This window comes from Paracoccidioides lutzii, assembly GCF_000150705.2.
Source record: "Paracoccidioides lutzii Pb01 unplaced genomic scaffold supercont2.3, whole genome shotgun sequence".
NCBI lineage: Eukaryota > Fungi > Ascomycota > Eurotiomycetes > Onygenales > Ajellomycetaceae > Paracoccidioides > Paracoccidioides lutzii.
Genome location: NW_015440949.1, coordinates 981,880 through 1,001,555, shown reverse-complemented (window position 1 = coordinate 1,001,555; position 19,676 = coordinate 981,880). Strand labels below are relative to the sequence as shown.

The 19,676-nt window shown below is 38.8% G+C and overlaps 5 protein-coding genes across 5 annotated transcripts; 1 reads left to right on the top strand and 4 right to left on the bottom strand.

Moving 5' to 3' along the window:
- Positions 1–489: 489 nt before the first annotated feature.
- Positions 490–1,350, bottom strand: PAAG_11320 (hypothetical protein; the record flags this gene model as incomplete). Its single annotated transcript, XM_015846990.1, has 2 exons — positions 490–642; positions 1,138–1,350. The coding sequence occupies 2 exons, from the start codon at positions 1,348–1,350 to the stop codon at positions 490–492; spliced, it is 366 nt and encodes a 121-aa protein (XP_015703412.1).
- A 103-nt stretch (positions 1,351–1,453) lies between these two features.
- Positions 1,454–2,526, bottom strand: PAAG_11319 (hypothetical protein; the record flags this gene model as incomplete). Its single annotated transcript, XM_015846989.1, has 3 exons — positions 1,454–1,593; positions 2,169–2,345; positions 2,475–2,526. 3 exons carry the CDS (start codon positions 2,524–2,526, stop codon positions 1,454–1,456), a joined length of 369 nt encoding a protein of 122 aa, XP_015703411.1.
- A 1,079-nt stretch (positions 2,527–3,605) lies between these two features.
- PAAG_01617 (hypothetical protein) lies at positions 3,606–6,018 on the top strand (the record flags this gene model as incomplete). The annotated part of the gene is made up of 6 exons (XM_015844396.1): positions 3,606–3,719; positions 3,790–4,285; positions 4,367–4,570; positions 4,623–5,002; positions 5,078–5,212; positions 5,281–6,018. 6 exons carry the CDS (start codon positions 3,606–3,608, stop codon positions 6,016–6,018), a joined length of 2,067 nt encoding a protein of 688 aa, XP_015701304.1.
- A 4,291-nt stretch (positions 6,019–10,309) lies between these two features.
- PAAG_01615 (hypothetical protein) lies at positions 10,310–10,968 on the bottom strand (the record flags this gene model as incomplete). Its single annotated transcript, XM_002796561.2, has 2 exons — positions 10,310–10,703; positions 10,772–10,968. 2 exons carry the CDS (start codon positions 10,966–10,968, stop codon positions 10,310–10,312), a joined length of 591 nt encoding a protein of 196 aa, XP_002796607.1.
- Positions 10,969–13,238: 2,270 nt separating this feature from the next.
- Positions 13,239–13,442, bottom strand: PAAG_01614 (hypothetical protein; the record flags this gene model as incomplete). The annotated part of the gene is made up of 1 exon (XM_002796560.2): positions 13,239–13,442. The coding sequence occupies one exon, from the start codon at positions 13,440–13,442 to the stop codon at positions 13,239–13,241; it is 204 nt and encodes a 67-aa protein (XP_002796606.2).
- Between the last annotated feature and the right edge of the window lie 6,234 nt (positions 13,443–19,676).

Below are 19,676 nucleotides of genomic sequence, written 5' to 3'. Positions count from 1 at the left end.
ATGGGCGAATGAACAAAATGAAATAGATGGATGCCCTGAAGATTCTTCGATCGATGCGATCAAAGATTTGACGTTGTTGTTGGCTGACCCGACAACCGATATTTGGAAATTTCCTAGTCAGGCTTGGTGCCGGATATAGATTTTCCCGTACTCAGCCACACAAGGCCCTGAACAAGCCGAGGTTAAAAGTTTATCTTTCTCATATCTACATCACAATCATCACAGACAGCATTCGGAGGTTGGAAAAGAAAATGTAGGGACAGGTAAAGGGAATAAAAAATACTACAGAAATATTGCTTTGATTGTTCATTTCTATTGCCACAATCTACAACTAATACCTTGGTTTCTCCCTTTAAACGCTGGTTTTTTGCTTTCCCGATTTCCCCCATTTCCTTACCACCCATACAGACTCAGTTCAACAACCTCCGTCACCAAATCCTTGGGGCAACGAGGTTTATCGACTCCATTAGTCCTTGTGCCAATGTTATATCATAATTCTACCTTTCCATCTGGAAGCTGCAACACCTGTTTAACAACATGAATGACTTTTCCAATACATTGAGACTCCCTATCCTTGAAAACGTCCTGTTTGAATAGCTCCGTTCCCGAATTGGTCTCAGCATGTTCAGAACCCTCGGTGGGCTATAGCTTATATCATGGTAATGGCGAAAGACCTCTTTGCCGACGTCATTCCACAGTTTCTCCCAGACACCCGGATGATATGTCTCAAAAGAATTTGCCAGCCACTGGGAATAGTAGTTCAACACAGTCTGATTTGAGCAGTCATTGTTAGCAACAACCTCCCCGCCGTTGAATGTGACAAATTTAAAAAATTTCTTACATTAACCCAGTACAAACCACCTTTCTCTACACACTTAAGCAGAACCTACAGCACACCTCACACCCGCGAAATACCGGTGCTATGTAGAAAGTCAGCCATAAATTTTCCATTCCTCTAAGGTGGCGAAATCCTAACCAGTAATCTGAATTTGGAAAAACGGGTGCCGCCGGTTCATCATTTCTCATAGCGCGTACAAATCCCATAGAAATACCACAGCACTTTATATTGCCAGCAAGCAGTTTGTTCATCGACGGATATTTGGTAAATAGCGGTGGTTATTTTAGTAGTATACTAACAGCGTCGCTAATGGGTTGCCAACCACTTCTGCCTGAGCACGGGCCGTACCATCCGTAGCTAATTTCCCTGACATATATAACTACCCTATTTCGATCTTTGCAAAGATCTAGGATGTCTTCCAATCCCAAGCCATACTCATCGTGGACTCCAGGTCGATATACCTGAACAAATACCTGAACAACAATATCGGCCTCTAATATCAAAGCTCTCATGGTGTTGTGGCCCTCCGATTGTTTGAAATCCAAACATGTGTCCCTCTTACCCAGTCAAATCGCAATGGAGAGAGGAATAATCTGGCAGGTTGGAGCCATTCTCTCACATTACGCTGGTTCCTAACTCGGCTAGCCCTGGAGTAATTGTGGGAGCAGCAATCACTCGGGTAACAACGACGGTTTGAGACCTGCCAGAGGTCTCCGTGCCGATGTCTGGGAGATCCCTGGCCACCAGCATGGAGGCTGTGCGGCATTCAGGAAGTTGTGTACTTCATTACAAACCTACATGAGCATTGGCTCTCCCCTGCTCGCTTTCGTCGTATTCTTCTCTGCTATAGCAAATCGTGCCCGCTTGACGGAAGCCTCTGAAATAAGTTTCTCTATTTCCCCGGAGTCAATCTTGTCCATTATATGGTTTTAGTGTTTTTTCAAGAGTGTCCGCTTCCATGTCATGAGGAAGACCAGTGCTTTCCAGGCTTGGATTGGGTTTCAGAACTGCCTAATCATACGAACGACCTTGGGTTAGACAACATATACATGCACACATGCCAAGCGATGGAGAACCCTATACGAACCATGAAGGTGGAAAAACCTTGGAGTCCTTGGTTTTGTATATGTTGGCACAAGCTGATCTATAAATTGTTACATGCTGGCGATGTCAATCCCAAGAAGGGAAGTATTTTTCGCAGCTTTTCTGCGTTGACATTGGCAGCCCTGAAGTTGGAGTTTGCAACGATATTCTCTCCATCAGGGTCGATAGTCCAAAGGAGCGACGACATGATGAAAAGACTCGCATGTGTTCTAAAACCCCTACATACATCCGTTGTAGGCTGCAGGTTCAAAAAGAAGGACGCTGGGAGGCGCCATGCTTAAATTCAGCAAATGGTATAGAGTAACGTGTTTATTGTAATGTCCCGGGGTTCCATGCCCGTACTTCCGCTCTAGAAGCACATTCAGCAAGTTGCCTTCGAATGCCTTCAACGCGGACACAATCACTGCAAACCTCCAAGTTTATTGGAATCATAGGGTATCAGCACCCTCGAAGTGAATTTCGACCCATATTCTTTAGGAGGGAAGTCCTCTCAGAATGTTCTGGTTTGGAAGTGTTTTCTCAAGAAACACACTGCTTGCCTCCCGTGGGACCGAATAAGTTTCTGGCTCCTCGGGGATAGCCATGTCTTCGTTCAAGAAAAGCTCGATAATTTCAAAAGAAAAGCAACCAAACTTCCCAAAATATGATGGGAATGGCCACCAAGTTTAATTGTTCTCTGCTCTCCGCTATACCCAAGGATGTTTTAAGCACTGGGTAATTTCTTGGTTACATCTAGCAAGGCCCCTCTTTTGCCCATTGCCGTAGCCGAGCAACAATATACCGATTCCCACCAACCACGTCTAAAGCATCTAAAGCAGGTCAACGACTGCTTTCCGTCCCACCAGCGCCGCGGATACTGCCATTTGATCAGGGTTGTAGGACTTCAATGCTCTTCAGAACCAGACACAAGCACTACGCCAGTCGTGAACTTGGATGGCGCATCAACCGTAGTTACTTTCCCTGCATCAGGGTTGATTGTGGCCTTCAAATTTCCACGAAGACACGGCTTATGAACTGCCATTGCCATCGGTTCCCCTCTCTCTTGTATATTCTCGTGGATTCGAGAAGAGAAGTGTCCAATTGTGCCGGGACGAACTTGGGCTTGAACATGCCAATGTTCCCACGGATATGTAGCCTCTGTTGCAAAAGGGGGGGCTTTTTGTTGTCCTTCTTTATGCATCTTGGTGATAAGCTAAAGGTCAAAAGATCTGAACGGAAGAGACGAGATCGGCACCCATCGCCAAATGCCATTGGTTGCCCAAATTCGAGCCTACGACACCTGCGTGACAACACCACCAGTTCACGGTAATCATTTAACAGCTTGCTGCCAATTGAAAATGGACTTCATACAGCAGAAGGGATTGAATTTCGATTCTTCTCCAGGATTCTAGCTATTTTCCTTATATTCGCGCTTCAGCTCAACTCCGATGTTCAGCTGACGAACGAACTAATTGCTATCCCTGCCCTGGTAGTAATCTTCACTTCGACTGGAATCACGGGAATAATATCCCAATAAATGTTACCAACGCGCGGGTTCCCCGTCCCGACCACCTCGAGGAATACTATTAAAATTACGCTGAGCATTGTATTACACAATCAGTGGAACTTCCAGGATTAGATTTCTACGAAGACGCCCTCTAAAAGACGCAATCAATCCCTAACAATGGATGGCGGACACGCATCAAAACCCCAGGTTACGCCTCCAACTTCAGAATCGGGGAAAAGCAAGTGTCGAGCCAAACAATCCTGTATTCCTTGCAGGTGTCGCAAGGTCAAGGTACGGTGGTCTTCCTGCTCCGGGTAGAGATACTGGCGTCCAACTGATCCAATCCTGTCACATCCAACAGTGCGATCGAATAAAGCCTTGTCACTCCTGTTGCGTTCGAGGCCTTCCTTCTGAGTGCGAATATGTCACCAACAACGAAGATCGGTTCCTCATTACCCAGGCTGACGCCGTCGCGAGTCTGAGAAGGGAAGTTGGTCGATTAAAACAACAGTTGCTCGCGCTTGGTCATACTCCTAGTTCAGAGCTTGATACAGCGGATAACGGTTTTACTACCACCTCACCCTTGAAGAAGGGCTCTGGACAGCCCTCTTCACCCCCTGAAAGTCCGCCATGCAATAGAGTCCCATACGGAAAATACGCCACTTTACTAACAATCGTCCATACCATCGCAACTGCGTCCCCAGATGTTGTCGCGAATACAGTTGCTCAGATTAGGACAGGAACTTTGTTGGATAGCACCGCCCTAACCACAACAACCGAACCACAACCTTATAACAATCCTGGAGAATTAAAGACTGCTTCACAGACTTATACACACTTTAGTTCTCAAAGTAGAGGTTTGTCCGTTTCCTCTATGCGCGCGATTAATGGCTTTGGCGGCTTTCTTTATAATGGCTGATGCCAACCATAGCCCTCAGTGCAAGTAGATGACGAGGAACAAAGACAACCCAAAAAGCCCAAGCCTGGATTGAAGCATGAGCCCGCCGATACAGCTAGTGCTGATGAATTGGAGAGCAAGTCGTGGCCTGAACCGGATGGTTTAGCCATCATCCATCCTCCAGAAGACGACAAGACTGCTATCACAAGGAAAGTTTCGCAAGGGTCTGAAAATCCTGCTAGAGGTACTGCAAGCACCCGTATACATTGTATCGCTATGCTGACATTTCTTCAAAGAACAGCACTTTTCGCGAAAAAGGGGTCAAGTCTCATCCGCCTTTATGACCCCGGTATCTCAAAGAAATCTCGTTACAGAAAATTTTCTCGGACGTTTTGTGGACGATTTCAGCCCCAATGTCGACTGTGAAACTATTGGAACTTCTCAGACCATCCGTTGTGCCGCGGGGATGAGAATGTTTTCTCCGGTTCTCTCTGAGGCTTTTAACGCAGTTGCCCTCACGTACTTCGGACATAATTTCGCCGATGAAAGAATAGAGAGAGCTGGTTCCCAGATACATGTTCTTGTGCTTAGGAGATTACAGGAAGATATAAATCATATCGAACATGCCAACTCTCAAGCTATTCTACTAACTGTCTGTCTTCTCATGTGTTTTGAAGTATGACCTACGTTTTCTACTTTTACTGCATAATCTTCCTCTCGACATATCACTGATATATGTAACATATTCTAGAGTTTTCGGCGCACAACAAGTGAGTCACTTGTACATCATGCCAACGGAGCTCTGAAACTCTTGGAGTATCGAGGTCCGCAAAGCCACATGTTCGGAATCGATAATTCGTGTTTTGCTGAACTTCGTCCATACTGGGTATGTCATATCCGTCCACTGATCGGGGTTCTCTCTCTATGAAGATTGGCTGGCTAACTTACATATAGGTGTTCCTCGCCCTGGTCACAAGAAGACCCACATTTCTAGCGAGAGAAGACTGGAAATCGGTACCGTTTTTAGCTGGTTCATCCTCCAAGGATCTCATGCATCATCTCCTAGATCAAGTCGTGGACATCCCTGCGTATCTCGCCCAGTTTGACCGGCTCATTAAGGGACTAAATTCGGGCTACATAAATTATACAGAGGTAGCAACTACACGAGGCATGCTGTGGTCATGGGTAGCTGATCTTGATAATCGGTTACGTCAGTGGAAGAAGGACTGGATCGATTCAGTTCCATCACGCCAAGCCACTGAGGTAACAATTCAAGGCAGCGATCCATTTCCTATCTTTCGATGCCGTGATCTTACCACGATGGATATAATTACTCCAACCACTCTCGTCTACCCAGACCTGCGAATTGCCCAGACAATGAGTGTATATTATGCCTCCCACCTCATCCTTTCCGCCGCTGATACAAGACCAACTCCGTCTCTGCAACCTCCGCAGCAATACGAGTTTGCATGTAATATCTGCCGGAGCATAGAGTATTTCATTCGCAAGAGTCCGGGCAAACTTGTCAATCGTATGGCGTTTCCTCTTCGCGTTGCCTTTGATGTGTTGCCAGAGTCGGGTGTGGAGCGGGAATATGTGGTCGAAGTATTTCGCCTGGTGAATGACCGGCACAAGCTAAAGCTTTGGGGAACAACCATCCCGGAAATATCATCGAAACGGAGAGATGTATGATACCAGAGCGGGCCAGTGTAATTCCTTCCAGCATGACAGAGTGTTTTTAGCAGGGTATTTTGTAGGAGGGAATCTGGCAGGAATGGGTTGCAGCTGTGAGCCTGATTCCTTGGTTTGTATTTACCACATAGTGGTGTCCCCTGTTATACTGTACCATCCGTGACAGATCTGATTTGCTTTTCCCCCCGAAGCCTTTTTGATGTGGATCATAAATTTTTAAGTCCGGTCGATTCCAGTCCGCGTCCTATCTTATATCTCGAAATATTTCAAGCTTTTTACAAACTAGCTTCAGATTTACTTCCTGCTGCGCGTTTGCTACTAGCGTTATTTTTGTCAATTAAATTTGATTAAATCGAGTGGTCGTTCATGTATGATCGTTCGATTAGCGCTGGAGAGTTTCGATTCTGAATAAATAGCTTAAAAATGATCTATTCTATGAGTAATATTTCTAAGGAACGAACAGTTATGGGCAATCTAATGTAGATATATCAACTCAATCACCCTTAATCGAAATAAAAGGGAAGAAACGCCCGACTCAAGTCCCGAAACTCAGACACTGAAGAAAGTAAGTATCATATTTCCGACCTAACCAGTTTTGAAATGCTGGTGCCACCTCTAAAACACACCATTTCTAGCGTGGAATGAGAACTGTCCACAAGTACCAGTAAACCACAGCGAGAGCTGATCTGCAAATCCCTTAGAAGGCCTGGAAAGATGATGGGGAGCCAGGAGGAGAAAAGGGACACATACATTCCGACACCAACAATCGCATACGTAGCGTAGAAGAAACTCACATCCTCTTTCCCGGGGGGAAGAAAGGTGTGGCGAGGAGTCCGATGGAGAGAATGATCGATATCCACAACACAAACGTCCAAGATTTGGAAGGTCTTGGTTAGTCTGGAGCTCTATGTCTCAATATCAAAAGGCCAATTGAGAGTGTCAGTATGACGATCTGGGCCGGGTAACCTTCTACATCTAGGATAAAGCTGTATACATCATTAGACGGGGACAAAACGGTGACTAGAAATGAGGGGATGTAGTGGACTATGAATCTTTCTGGGTGGAGCGTTGAAAGGTTGTGATGTCACAAGAAAGAGCGCAAATGGTAAGAAACCCTGTCGGGCAATTTCTTGGTTGAGGCGAGCCTATCACCAAGGATTCATTATTATGAGATCATGCGGGCCTTTGCTAGATTATAGAGAACAGAAGCAGTGAGTAGAAATCCTCAGGTTGCATTAATGACATACCCGCTGTGAGCGAAACGACCTAACGTTTCCCGCAGACGAAATTGCAATAGCAAGTGGCAGTGCGACATTTCCCAAGCCGGATCCAAACACCTTCTCAAAAAGAACGCAGCAACAATCTCTCCACTGCGTTTAATATCGTCGAGGGGTATCACACAAAAATAAGCAATGTTGATCAGTAGATATAAGACGTCGCAGTCACAAGAGCCGCGGGCGAGAGCCACGAGTTTCAACGTAGGTATAGGATTGTTGACTTCGTTTAGAACCGTATTGGCTTTGCCCAACCCGGCATATGCATACCTAACATTGAACACCGCAATTGACAAAGTCAACATGCCCCAGTCCAGATGTCTCTATAGAAAGTCCCAGGAAAGTCCAACAGCGCAGGAAACAGGATCCGAATTATTTCCTTTGGGTTGACACCACGACATAGATGCCGGTACACGCGATGAAAAAGACCAGGAAAATCTTTATCCATCCAAGGGCGCTCTGGATCCAGACTGCAGCTCGAAGAAAGCATCCGTGAATAATGACAACGGCTGTCAATAAGCGGGCAGCAAAGAATTTTCGTCTGAAGTCAGTTGCGTCAATAACCCAAAACAAATATCAAATAACTACTGGCCAAACACAACACAGTTTCCCGTAACGAAACTCAACAAAACCGCTTGCACAGCAATCAACGTTGAGATGAGAAATCATGGATACCGATATGTGAACTCAAGATAGACTTTATGAGCTCCCGAATGCGGCAACATACGGCGATATTCTAACCATACAGCTAGATTTGTGATGGCAATGGCGGCACCAACTAACCACAAGTTAAGAGATTGAAAGGCCAATGCTGCCAACGGACTCTGCGATCAGGCCCGGCCTTGCAAAGATGCCCGCGCCAAAGATATCAGAACATATAAATAGCGTGAAAACCCCCTTCGAATTCCTATCATTCGTAACATCATTACTTTGGCGCTGGTATTTCTCCTTGGGAAACCACATCATTGCTCTGCGGAAATTCAGCAGTATCTCTGGGCCTTAGGACAGAGGCGCAGGTTCAGTATATGTTCAGGCAAGACGAGATCGATGACCTGGCGGGCGTCCCCTCTTCCCTAGCCCCCGTGTTGGGCTGTATTAACCAGCTAGCAAATTGAGTCGAATTGCGAGCAAAACCAAGCTCGAAACCTTCCTATCGACACCAGAAAACACATCTAACCCAGCAACACCATAAACAACGGCTGCCACCAATTCATCGACGAAGTCACCTCAATGCTCACGGCACCTCGACAGCTCGATTCCGTCCCAGGTGTCGGCCGCATGCTGACATCCAGTGCATCGGAGCGACTTTGCCGCCCTTAACGAAACTGCACCACCATGTGGCTCTCCTGCAGTTATACCAGCTCATGCTCAACCTCCTATCATCCAGCCCCGCCGCGCAGAGTTCCGTCGACCAGATCATCCCACCATCGATGCATTAGGCGGGGCGTGCCCGGGAGTAGTGGTGCTGCAGCCGCTATTCAGTGCTGGGTGCGACGCACATCAAGCAGGGGATCGAGAGAATATCTGTAGGCTGTGGTACCCGGATGCAGTTGCAGTGTCGAATGGGGACAGTGCGGAGTGTACTTGGATTTCTTGAACAGTTGAGACTCGGAGGGGAGGGTGAGGTGGGATGTGGGATGAAGTTTATGGATATGTTCGCCAATGTATCTATCTATTTACTTTATTTATTTTATACTTTTGACTCGCTCTTTTGATCCCTGTTTCCGATTTGGCTGTTTTACCAATGGAAAAAGAATCGGATATAGGTGACCAATTCCAATTTCTGGAGCCTTAGATTCCCCGTGTTCTATAGGGGTTGTATGGCCCAGACGGAAAGGCGCCACTGCTCTCTTGATGTCGATATCGCAAACTCTGCGACAATGCTACCAACCTTTCAGAACTATGGTTGAGAGCAACCCCATAGAACACGAAAACTTCCAAATTTAGTTATCGTCATCCGCAGGCCCATTCCGCCCGGGGATAGAATTTGCATTCCCTGCACAGATTGTGCTGGAACTAGGCAGCTGAAGCGCAAGGCTGTACGAATATAAAACCGGAGGGGCAAAACTGTGATCTTATTTCCGCACGTAAATATGCTCAATGCGCGTGGAGAATATGGGATATCATTGTAGGGTCCATGTGGAGAATGGAATATGAGTTGTTATTTGTTCCCTTTCATTAAGAGTGCGCCTATTTGCTTATTTCAAGCTTTGTGGCAACTACTGGTGCATCAAGGATGTTGTGTCTTTCATGAGCTCTAAATTCCTGTACTTATCAATGTTGGAGAATGATGGTGCCCAAAATTTGTTCTTCATGTGTGATAATGTCAAGAAAGATTATGGATTTGATGATATACATAGACATTATATTGCGCTCCATAAATTAACCCAGTATAACTTGTAGGAAATAAGTGATTAAGAGAGAAAGCAGAACTTAAAAGAGAACTCATGTACTCATTTCATCAATTTCCTAGTCATCAAACACAAATGCAAAACAAGCGATTGTTTCAAAGTTCGAACAAATGAAGATTCCAAAAAATATTTCAAAATAGACCAGATATTCAAAGAAAGCAGAAGAAAGACAAAATTAGAAAAGAAAAAATTATATATATCCAGCATGTATCATATATGTTTCATGTCCTCAAGAAGCACAGTGCGCCGGATCGCTTCTCACATCATGCTTGTCTAGTTCCAATCCCAGTCCCATGCATACTATGTTTATATATTTAGGAAACAATGCGATAATCAAAAAAGGAGACCACCCCAGTAAATTCAAACTCCGGTGGTGGCAAACGCCAACCTCAACACAAAAGGGTCGACCCAACATTTCGAGGTACCCAACACCACAGTTAAGTAACGTGAAAGAAACTAAAGATAAAACCAAAGAAGAAAATTATGTAAATGAGCAATCAGGTCAACTGTTCAGTGGAGACATTTGATGAAAACGAATGTGGAGCTAGCCAGCCCTGCTAGGACTGGGGAGGTTCAGACGGAGAGAGCCGCGGGACGCTTACCCTTTTACAGGTCCGCACTGTTGATGAGCTCGAAGTCGCCATCATCAGCTGTGAATCCATCATCACGATGGGGAGAGGCTTCCTCAACTGCGACGAATTCATACTCGCGGACGAGCTTCTCCGTTTCCTTAGCTTCGAACTTCTTCAAGGCGCGAGTGAGCGCAACACCAAGAACATCGGTGCCCTGAATGGGACCAGTACGTGCGTCGAAGGAGTAGAAGACGTTCGGATCATCAGCAGCCTCGTCGGGTTCAGAAACATCGTCATCAGCAGAGGAGTCGGAGTTGTGGTGTTCTTCATTCAGGAACTGGCCCACAATATAGCGGAAATGGGACATCTTTTCCGCTGCCTTTTCGTCAACAAAACTCTGCATTTGGATCCGGTTGATCTTGACAGAACTAAAAAAACATTCGTTAGCATAAATTGGCGCAAGGAAATAACTATGAGGGGAGGAAGTTTAGCTTACCCTTTCCCAACGTGGCTTTCGGGTCTGTTAGGGCGAACACGAGTAGTTCCAGGGATCTTAACCGTTCCGGTCATCCAGATGTGAGTGTCAGGACGGATTCCCAAGGCCCACTTTGCTTTGTGATCATGGACACGCTTGGCCTCAGTAGCTGAGCGACGCAGGTCGGATTCGGGAAGAGGGAAAGATTCAGAGGCCATGAAGACGTCCATTAACAAGGTTTCACTTGGAGGAGTACAATGGGCAGTAGACTAGCATCAACTAGATGCGCGCAACGAAGGGTAAAGCCGCAATGAAATTATTAAAGAGAGTATTTCCGAGCCACCAGTGACTACAAGAGATGATTTAAAATCGAATATACAATAATTGTATGCAAAAGAAAGATTAGCTGATAAGAGGGTGATTGAGCTTCTATGAAGCGGGTCCAAGGAGAGGTAAGATAAGAGAGAATGGTCCACGAAGGTGATCAGCACACGTATTTTGAAGCTAAAGGAACGTCGATATGGAGGTTGTATGCGTGAGGCTTATGGATGAAGTTACTAAGACAAAGAACAACCATCAGAGGATGATGATGAAGCTGGGTATATATAGAAGTTGGGGAGGAAGGAGTCACCAGACTGAAGGACTGTATTATGTCAGCCTTATCAGGCACAATCATAGAGTCATCGCCAAGACTGCCGGTACCGTCCCAGAACAAGTCTAGCGCCTTGCTAACGGGCCGCTGCCTTATGTACTGTACCTTGGGAAGGCACTGTACTGTATGAGCTGTATCGTATGGTATGGTATATACATACATATAATACGGTACATTTTCGTTTCTTTCAGATAAGGTTTAGCACAATTAAATAGACAGCTTCGGGGAACTGAGACACACTCTTCCTGACGCGATAAAAAACTCTATTTAGTAACCCCTATTGACTTGCTTCATATAGTTGTTTGGTTTTTGCAAGATCACGGTTATAGATGAACTTTGTATGAATTCAGATTTTATTTCCCTTATGCTATTTAAAGGAAGTGTGTGTTATTTAATAAGGTCTAATAGATTCTGAGTTTCCATATCTGCTTGTCTCTCAAGGTACGTCATGCTTCGTTACGGTGGGGGTCGAGGAAGAAGTCCACGTTTATCCATGGAATAGAATCCACTGCACAAGAGAGTACCTTCAAGAAGGTAGCAACCTTTTTTTTTTTTTTTTTTTTTTTTTCCAAAATCAGCAGCCAGTTTATTCGTACGACCCCGCTAGTATAATGATATAGACTTGCATGAGGAATGTTATACAGCCTGGCAGCTGTTCACTGGGCTTAATCCCTGATGTTCAATAGCTAACAATAACTAAAGCAGGTAAGGTAAGTTGATTTGCACTCATAACTGCTGAATATATGCTGAGATATGAATGTACTAAGGTTGAAGCTGCTTTATTTTAATTATTGCCCCTTAAACAGAACTATATCGCGTAGGGAAGTGTCTCAGTTAGTGGAGTGAATGTAGAGGATCGAATAAATAGAGCTAATGAGCGAATGTATTGCTATATCTAACTGAACTAAGTCACTGATTGTAATGAAACGGCTCGTTGGGTGAGTATGACTCATAGGGAAAAGGAAGGCTGTGCCAAGCCGGAAGTAGTTATTCCGACTCCGGACAGGCATATGAAAGACTACGTAGAAGAAGGTTATAGCTTTATAGCTGTAACCAGTGAAATAGTGTGGGATGGTTTGATTTTGTATTGGAGGAAGGATAGCTAATTAGCCTATATATACTCGGAATCACGTACGGGGCGGCCGATCGGGGCGGCCGCTCGCCTACTCCGCCCTGGCACCGCCGTGCGGAATGTCAATATACGAAAATTTATCACTCTCCCCCTATTTCGCCCGTAAGCCCTAGCAGTTTGTAGAAACGTCTAAAAGCTACTATGCATGGATGTTTCAAAAGAACATTAGCCACCATATCCTCTGTGCGAATGTAATTCAAAAAAAGAAAAAAAAAATTAAACCTCCCTATTCAACTGTGTACGCGAGTAATGAAAATGGGTGTGTCGAATCAGAATCCGTGTAACCAACTGGCAGGTAGGTGGCATTCACTCGTGAATGGAAGAACATATCATGGAAGAAGTCCTCCATGCTGATAGGCAGTTTTTTATGCCTTATCATAAGACAATGATACTTCCGTTGAAATGTGAGATAGTCAGTACCTTTAGTGTGCAATGTCATCAATTCTCTTATGAAATTTGTACACTCAGAGAGAGAAATGACATATTCTCTTATTTTCTGCCAAAGAACCCCACTGTTGTTAGGTTCCAATATTTCAACTGTCGTCTGAGCAGGTTCTAGGAGGGATTGCAACATCCTATGATATAAGGCTTTCATACAGACTGTCCACTTCTCCTTTTCCAAGGCTGTCCCATCTCAAGGCGCTGTGTGCTGGTTTTCCATCGAGATATCAGTCTCATCAATGACCTTCACATCCGCCAAGATCTCAACCTTCCACGCCTGATAGTTGGATCCATCGAATGTAGTCACAGTTTTTCATCTCTGATGACGCCTTAACCTCCTTCTGGTATTCACGGACCTTCTGCTTCAAGTCATTTACAGGGGCACCACTGTTGTTGATGGGAGAATCCTGGTGCATGGTCATCATCATCTGTTGGCAGAACGCAAGCAGATCCACAGCAGTCATCATAATTGTGCGTTTGCACTATGCATAGGCAATGAGATAGGAATTGTAGGACAGGGTATACTCTCAGGAGAGTCAGTGGCTGGCTCGCAGCCGTGACCACTAGGGCCCTCCATTGTGTATTCTTCCTCAGCCATATCAAACTGGGAAGGCTCCTCGTCCAAACCCAGACTGATTTTAACGTCTTCTTCAACTGTTGAGATTCTAGGGTCGCTCAAGAATGACCCTTAGTGTTCACTTTCATTCGGAATGTGGAGTAGCGGGTATACCACTCATCAGTCTCTGGACCTGAGTACCTTATGGAAAGACACAAAAAACTAGAATAGCTCACGGGGCGATCTCAGAGGCCCACTTTTATCCTGCTCATGCAAGCCAAAACAGATCCCCTTAGAACACACAAAATAATGAGATTTCTTGCAATTAACTGCCCATCTCCTCTCTAAATTGAACTCATCCGATGTTCACGCAATGTTGTTTTATGAGAACATTTATTCAGCAGTATTTCACTTCTCAATAGTTTTCTACTTTGTTTTATTGATCTTTTTTCACTGAATCTCAAGTCTTAGAGCTTTATACTCAGTTATCTTCTAAGTATACTGCTTTTTCTTAAAAGTATATTGAATCTTTGCTTCAGTAACTTTATTAATCTTATACTGTTTCTCAGTCTCTAGATTGATAGTCTGTTAATAAGTAATCTTCATCTTAACAGAAGAGAAAAATTGTGTCTGACTGATATATGTCACGGCTTCAATCTAGGCGCAGGTGAAACAGGTGTTTGATTGCCAGCTAGGTAAGCTATCTAGACGAATACTAAAATGGTTCCTAAGAGATGGGTTCGGGGAAGGCTCTGTTTATATAGCCCTTTTCCTTAGCGCCGTTGCTAGGCGGTTCCCATGTTTACGTGTTATTCATATGCAGGGTAATTGTGGGGTTGGTTGCTATGCCATTGCCTAGGCAGTTGTGATTACTGATCACCTTGGTCTGTGGCCTTACGCTGTTGAGAAGGCTGGACGGAGCCCATTCTACGCCCTCACATTACCACCCCCCCCCCTCCCCTTGAAGCCTAGGCATGTCCTCATGCTGGCAGGTTATCATCTACTTCATCTGCTAGGTAGTCATTCTTTTGTCAAGCCTCCAGTCATTTACTTAATTGCTTTGGATGTCCTGCTTTCATTGGATTTTCAAATCAGATGTAGTGATCTTTTAAGATATTGAACTGAATACCATGTTGAATCATCATCAAATTCTAGCCATTTTACTCACTATTGAAGCTTCTTATGAGACATACAGCTTGCTAGAATATTCTCAATCTCTCATTCATTTTCACTCTGTATCTTTAACTGATTCTGATGTCTCATTTAATTATTCTGATAGAAGATTATTTATAGTTTTTCATAGTTTGTTAGAAGAGAATATTGAGTGAATCTTTATACTGTTTGATAGACTTTGTCTATAGCTGTTGTCAATCTTTTTAATAATTTTAAAAAAGTTTTTATTTTGCTCTATGAGTTTTCTGCTAAGATGTTAAATTCTATAGTTCTTGAGTGATAGAAAGATCTTATATTCTATCTCAAAGTTTGACTTCTAACAGTACTTGTTGATTTATATTTTATAATATTTTGTATCTTTTTTATATTATCAGTTATTAGCTTTTAGATTTTCTTTATTTGAATGATATGCTGTTAGTTATCTTCTTATTTAAACTTCTTCTTTTTAGATAGTGTTTTCAGTAGTAACTTTTAATCAAAGAAAGAATGTTCAAGATTTATATCTGTAAGTAGTTAAAAAAAATATTATTTCAGTTAATTCATTCTTCAAAGCTTCACCTACATGACTCATCATTAACAATCACTCATTTCAGTTATTCTGATAGTAGTTTATATATGAATAAAACTTAATTGCTAGATATTGATTGATAATCTTAGTTTAATTATCTATTTATATATAATAAGCTAATAAAAGCTTTAAATTAACTTCTAATTATTTGATAAACTTATCTCAGAAGTTTGAAGTAAATTGTGATTCACAGTCTAATATAATTAAATTTGATACTTCATAATACTCATAGTAGTATTTTAAAAACAGTTTTATTAGCTTTTTAATATTTATCTTTCTTATAATGAGAATAGATACAAACTTTTTACTTAATTAACAGATAATTATTAATATCATATAATAATTTTTTTTTATTATTGAGTTATTTATAAAGTTTATTAATATATATTGTCAGAGTCTATTAGAAATTGATAGTAACTTCAGCAGCTCTGAAGTTTTATTATTATATATATTTATTTATCAATATATAAAAGAATTATTTATATATTAATTAATATTTTTAATTTAGTCATTTCAGTAGTATCTCATCTTCAATAGTGAGTATAGCTTTCCTTTTCAAAATATGCTGTTAATATATACTTATGAATCTTTTTTAAAAAATATATCTAAAAAGTAAAATCTTTCTCAATTGATATCATCAAGTACTTTTCAAAATATTAAAGTTTATTTATTGACTCTCAGAACTATTTTCTCTATTATACTTTCTTATATTATAGTTTTAATAATTCTGCTTCTTTGTTTCTTATCTTGATTTTATTAAAAATATATATATCTGTATTCAGAGTCTTGATCTCAATGAATTTTTTAATAAGTTGTGAGTTTAATCTCTTTAATTTAAGAATAGTTGCATCTAAGTACTTTTATCATCTTTTTATATCTCTAACTAACTCAGTATATCTACTAGTATATTCTGATATTCAGATTAATACTGAATTAAAAAGTGGAATCAGAAGAGAAGCTCTACTCAATATATCTATCAGATATTGAAATTCTTAATTATTATAAAGTATTTAAAAGTTTAATAATCAATTAATATTTTAAATATCTCTATTCTCTAAAAATCTTTCAGCTCAATATATCATTCTAATAATACTCTCATAATTATCAGTATCTTCTTATCATAAATTTCATAGTTTTTTTCTACTTTATTTATAGAAATTAATTAGAAAATAATTAAATATTACTATTTATTCTTTTATAACTGAATTAAAATATTAACTATAGTATTTTCTGAAGTATTTATTTTTACATAAATCTTTCAATTTAGATTATAATAATAATATACTAAGATTTTAGACAAAGCTCTTTTTATTTAATCAAAAATCTTTTGACAGATTTTATCTTCTTCAAATAGATGATTTTTTTTTGATAAATTTAAATAGTAACTTTATAATTCAAATATATTTTTTAATAAAATGCTAATAGAAATTGTAAAATCTCAAAAATGATTAAACTCTCTTCATTATATTAGATATTGTTTACTGTAAGATCATAGTATTTTTCTTCAGATTAACTTTAATATCATTATCTACAATAATAAACTCTATATACTTGATTTATTGAATATAAAACTCATATTTTAAGATACTTATCTATAGTTCAGTTTCTTGTAATCTGATCAATACTCTATTAATATGTTTTTTATATATTTTTAAGATTTTATTATAGATAAATAAATTATTTATAAAAGTAATTATAAATTAATTCAAGTAATCAAAAAAGATTATATTTATAAAGTATTAAAAGATTATTGATTTATTATTTAAATTAAAAAGTATGATTTTATACTTATAAATTTCATAATATATTCTAAAAGAAGTTAAATCTTCTATCTCAAAGTACATGTATATTCAATAAAAGTTTTGATAAATATTTAATTTGATAAATAATTTAATTCTATTTAGCTATTTCATAAGATTATTTATTAGTGACATTAAATAATAATTTTTTCTTAAGATTATAATAAATTTTTAATAATTTATATAGAATCTCAATTTATCAGTGATATGAGTAATAAAAATTAATAATATAAATAAGAAAATAATAAATAAGATAAAATTCTTTTTTAGATTAACTTTGAGATACTGCTTGACTATCTTTAGCTCCTTCAGACTTATTATATATAAATATGTATGATTGATAGTTTTATTAGAAATAGTTTTCTTCTTCAATTCAATTTTATAGTTCACTCTCTTATAGAAGAGTAGTAATTGATCAGAAACAGTTTTTGAGAGAATATTATAAATTTTCCTATAATTCTCTGACAGTAGTTTATTAATTATTTTTTTATTCTTTAATTTTATGTCAATAATAATTTTTTTCTTTCTCTTAATGATTCAGTTTATTATACAGAGACTAAAAATAAAAATCTCTGATCTTTTACTTTTCTCATGATAATAAAAAGCAATATCTTCAATAAATATTATCTTCTTTAAAGTCTTAAAAGTTGATTTTTTTTCTACATAATTATCATATCTGTGATCTATATGATTTATCTATCTATTGAGTCTTTACAATTATTTTCTCAGTAATTTTATATCTGATTTTTTCATTGATAAATCTATCTTAATAATCAACATTCTGTTAATACTTTGACTTAATTATTAATCTTCTTAAAACTTTTTTTGAATTATCATATTATATTTTTCTAATATTTTATTCTTAGTTGTCTGTATATTTCATCGAAGTAGATATTATCATGGCTCAACTAGAGTCAGGATGATAACAAGACAACAGCTTCAATTCATCTAACTAGGCAGCTGCGACCAGAATACTAAACTGAGGATTAGAATGTGGAATGAACGAGCAGCCAAATATATATAGTGATTGAGAATTGGATCAGATCAACCTTCAGAGCATATATGGTTGAGAATCGGATCAGATTAACATGAGTGACCGAATATGGTTGAGGTCGGAACGGATCAACCTTTAGAGTGTAGCGGGGTGGATCAATCTTATTCCATATACAAGCAGCTGCGCCGTAACAGATATTGATTTTTTATATCTAGTTATATTTTCTGCTTTGTTAGTCAGAATCATTATAAAATCATATCAGTGCTTCTCAGATCTGTTATTAGTATTGATATATTGAAAAATTTTTATTCATTTACTCACAAATGCAGAGAGATATTTTCTATAATTGAAGTTTCTCTCTAATTATTGAAATCTATAATCTGATATTTTTTTTTTAGTTTCTCAGAGTTTGCTCTCATAGTTTTGACAAATGTATATATAAAGCTTGTATTAATGAAAATATAGTAATTTACTTTATAATTTATTAGTATTTTTATAGAAATAATATATTTATTAAAAACTACTTTAATATATATAGTAAAAGAATTTTTACTCATTAATTAATTTACATTTAATGTTTTTAGTATAACTATTTTATCTGAGAAAGAGATTTTTTTCAGATTTAATTTTTCTCAACTTGAGGATAACAGTTTCAGTATTTACTTTCTTTATTTCTGCTTTTATTTATATAGGCAATTTTATATTATATGATCTTTGCTTTAGTAGTTAAAGCATTTTCTTTTCTTTTTCAATTTTTATTCTTTAATTTATTCTCAGTTATTTGTGCTAGTATGATTGAAGTTAATTCATAGTTTTAAATTTAGAGAATTTTCTCATAATTATTTTAATGTTGTTCTAAATTCTCGCTATGTGGTAATTATTAACTGTTTGAGCTGAGTATACTTTTGAAATAGTAAGTAATCTGAGCATAAATATTCTGAACTTTAGAAAAGATAATGCAATTAGTACAAACTATTATTATCATATATTGCAGATAAAAGAAAAGTTTATAAATAAAATTTGCTTTATAATCTTTCTTTTAAACTTAAACTTTCTCAATCAAGTGCAAGAACTTGACTATAAATATATGATAGTTATTCTCATTTCTTATTATCAGTTATTAATATCATATTTTAATATTCTTTAATTTATTAACATTTTCATATATTCTTTACAGATACTTAAATACTTTTTTGACTATTTTAAATTTTTCAAAATGATCTTCTTTTATTTTTAAAATCAGATATCTTGTAGCTTTATTATTTATCAGATTTTTAATATATTTAATATGATTTTCTTCAGTTTAAAAGTAGTCAGTATTGATAATTAATTTGTATCTTATTTATAAAAGTCAGTTTTTAAATATTAGTTTCTTTTCATTGATGAAATGCTTAGAGTCATTAAGTGTTACAGATTGTTGTATTCTTTATATCTTTTCTGATCTAAGTTATAAGATTAAGGAGTTTACAGCTTACTATAATATATTTTATTTCTCAATTAAATTATTTATTTGCTGATTAAGCTCATTCACTTGTTTTTTCTTTTTATTTTACTTAGTTTCAATTCTGCTCAGAGTTTTTCATATCTTATTTATAAAACTATCAATCTCTT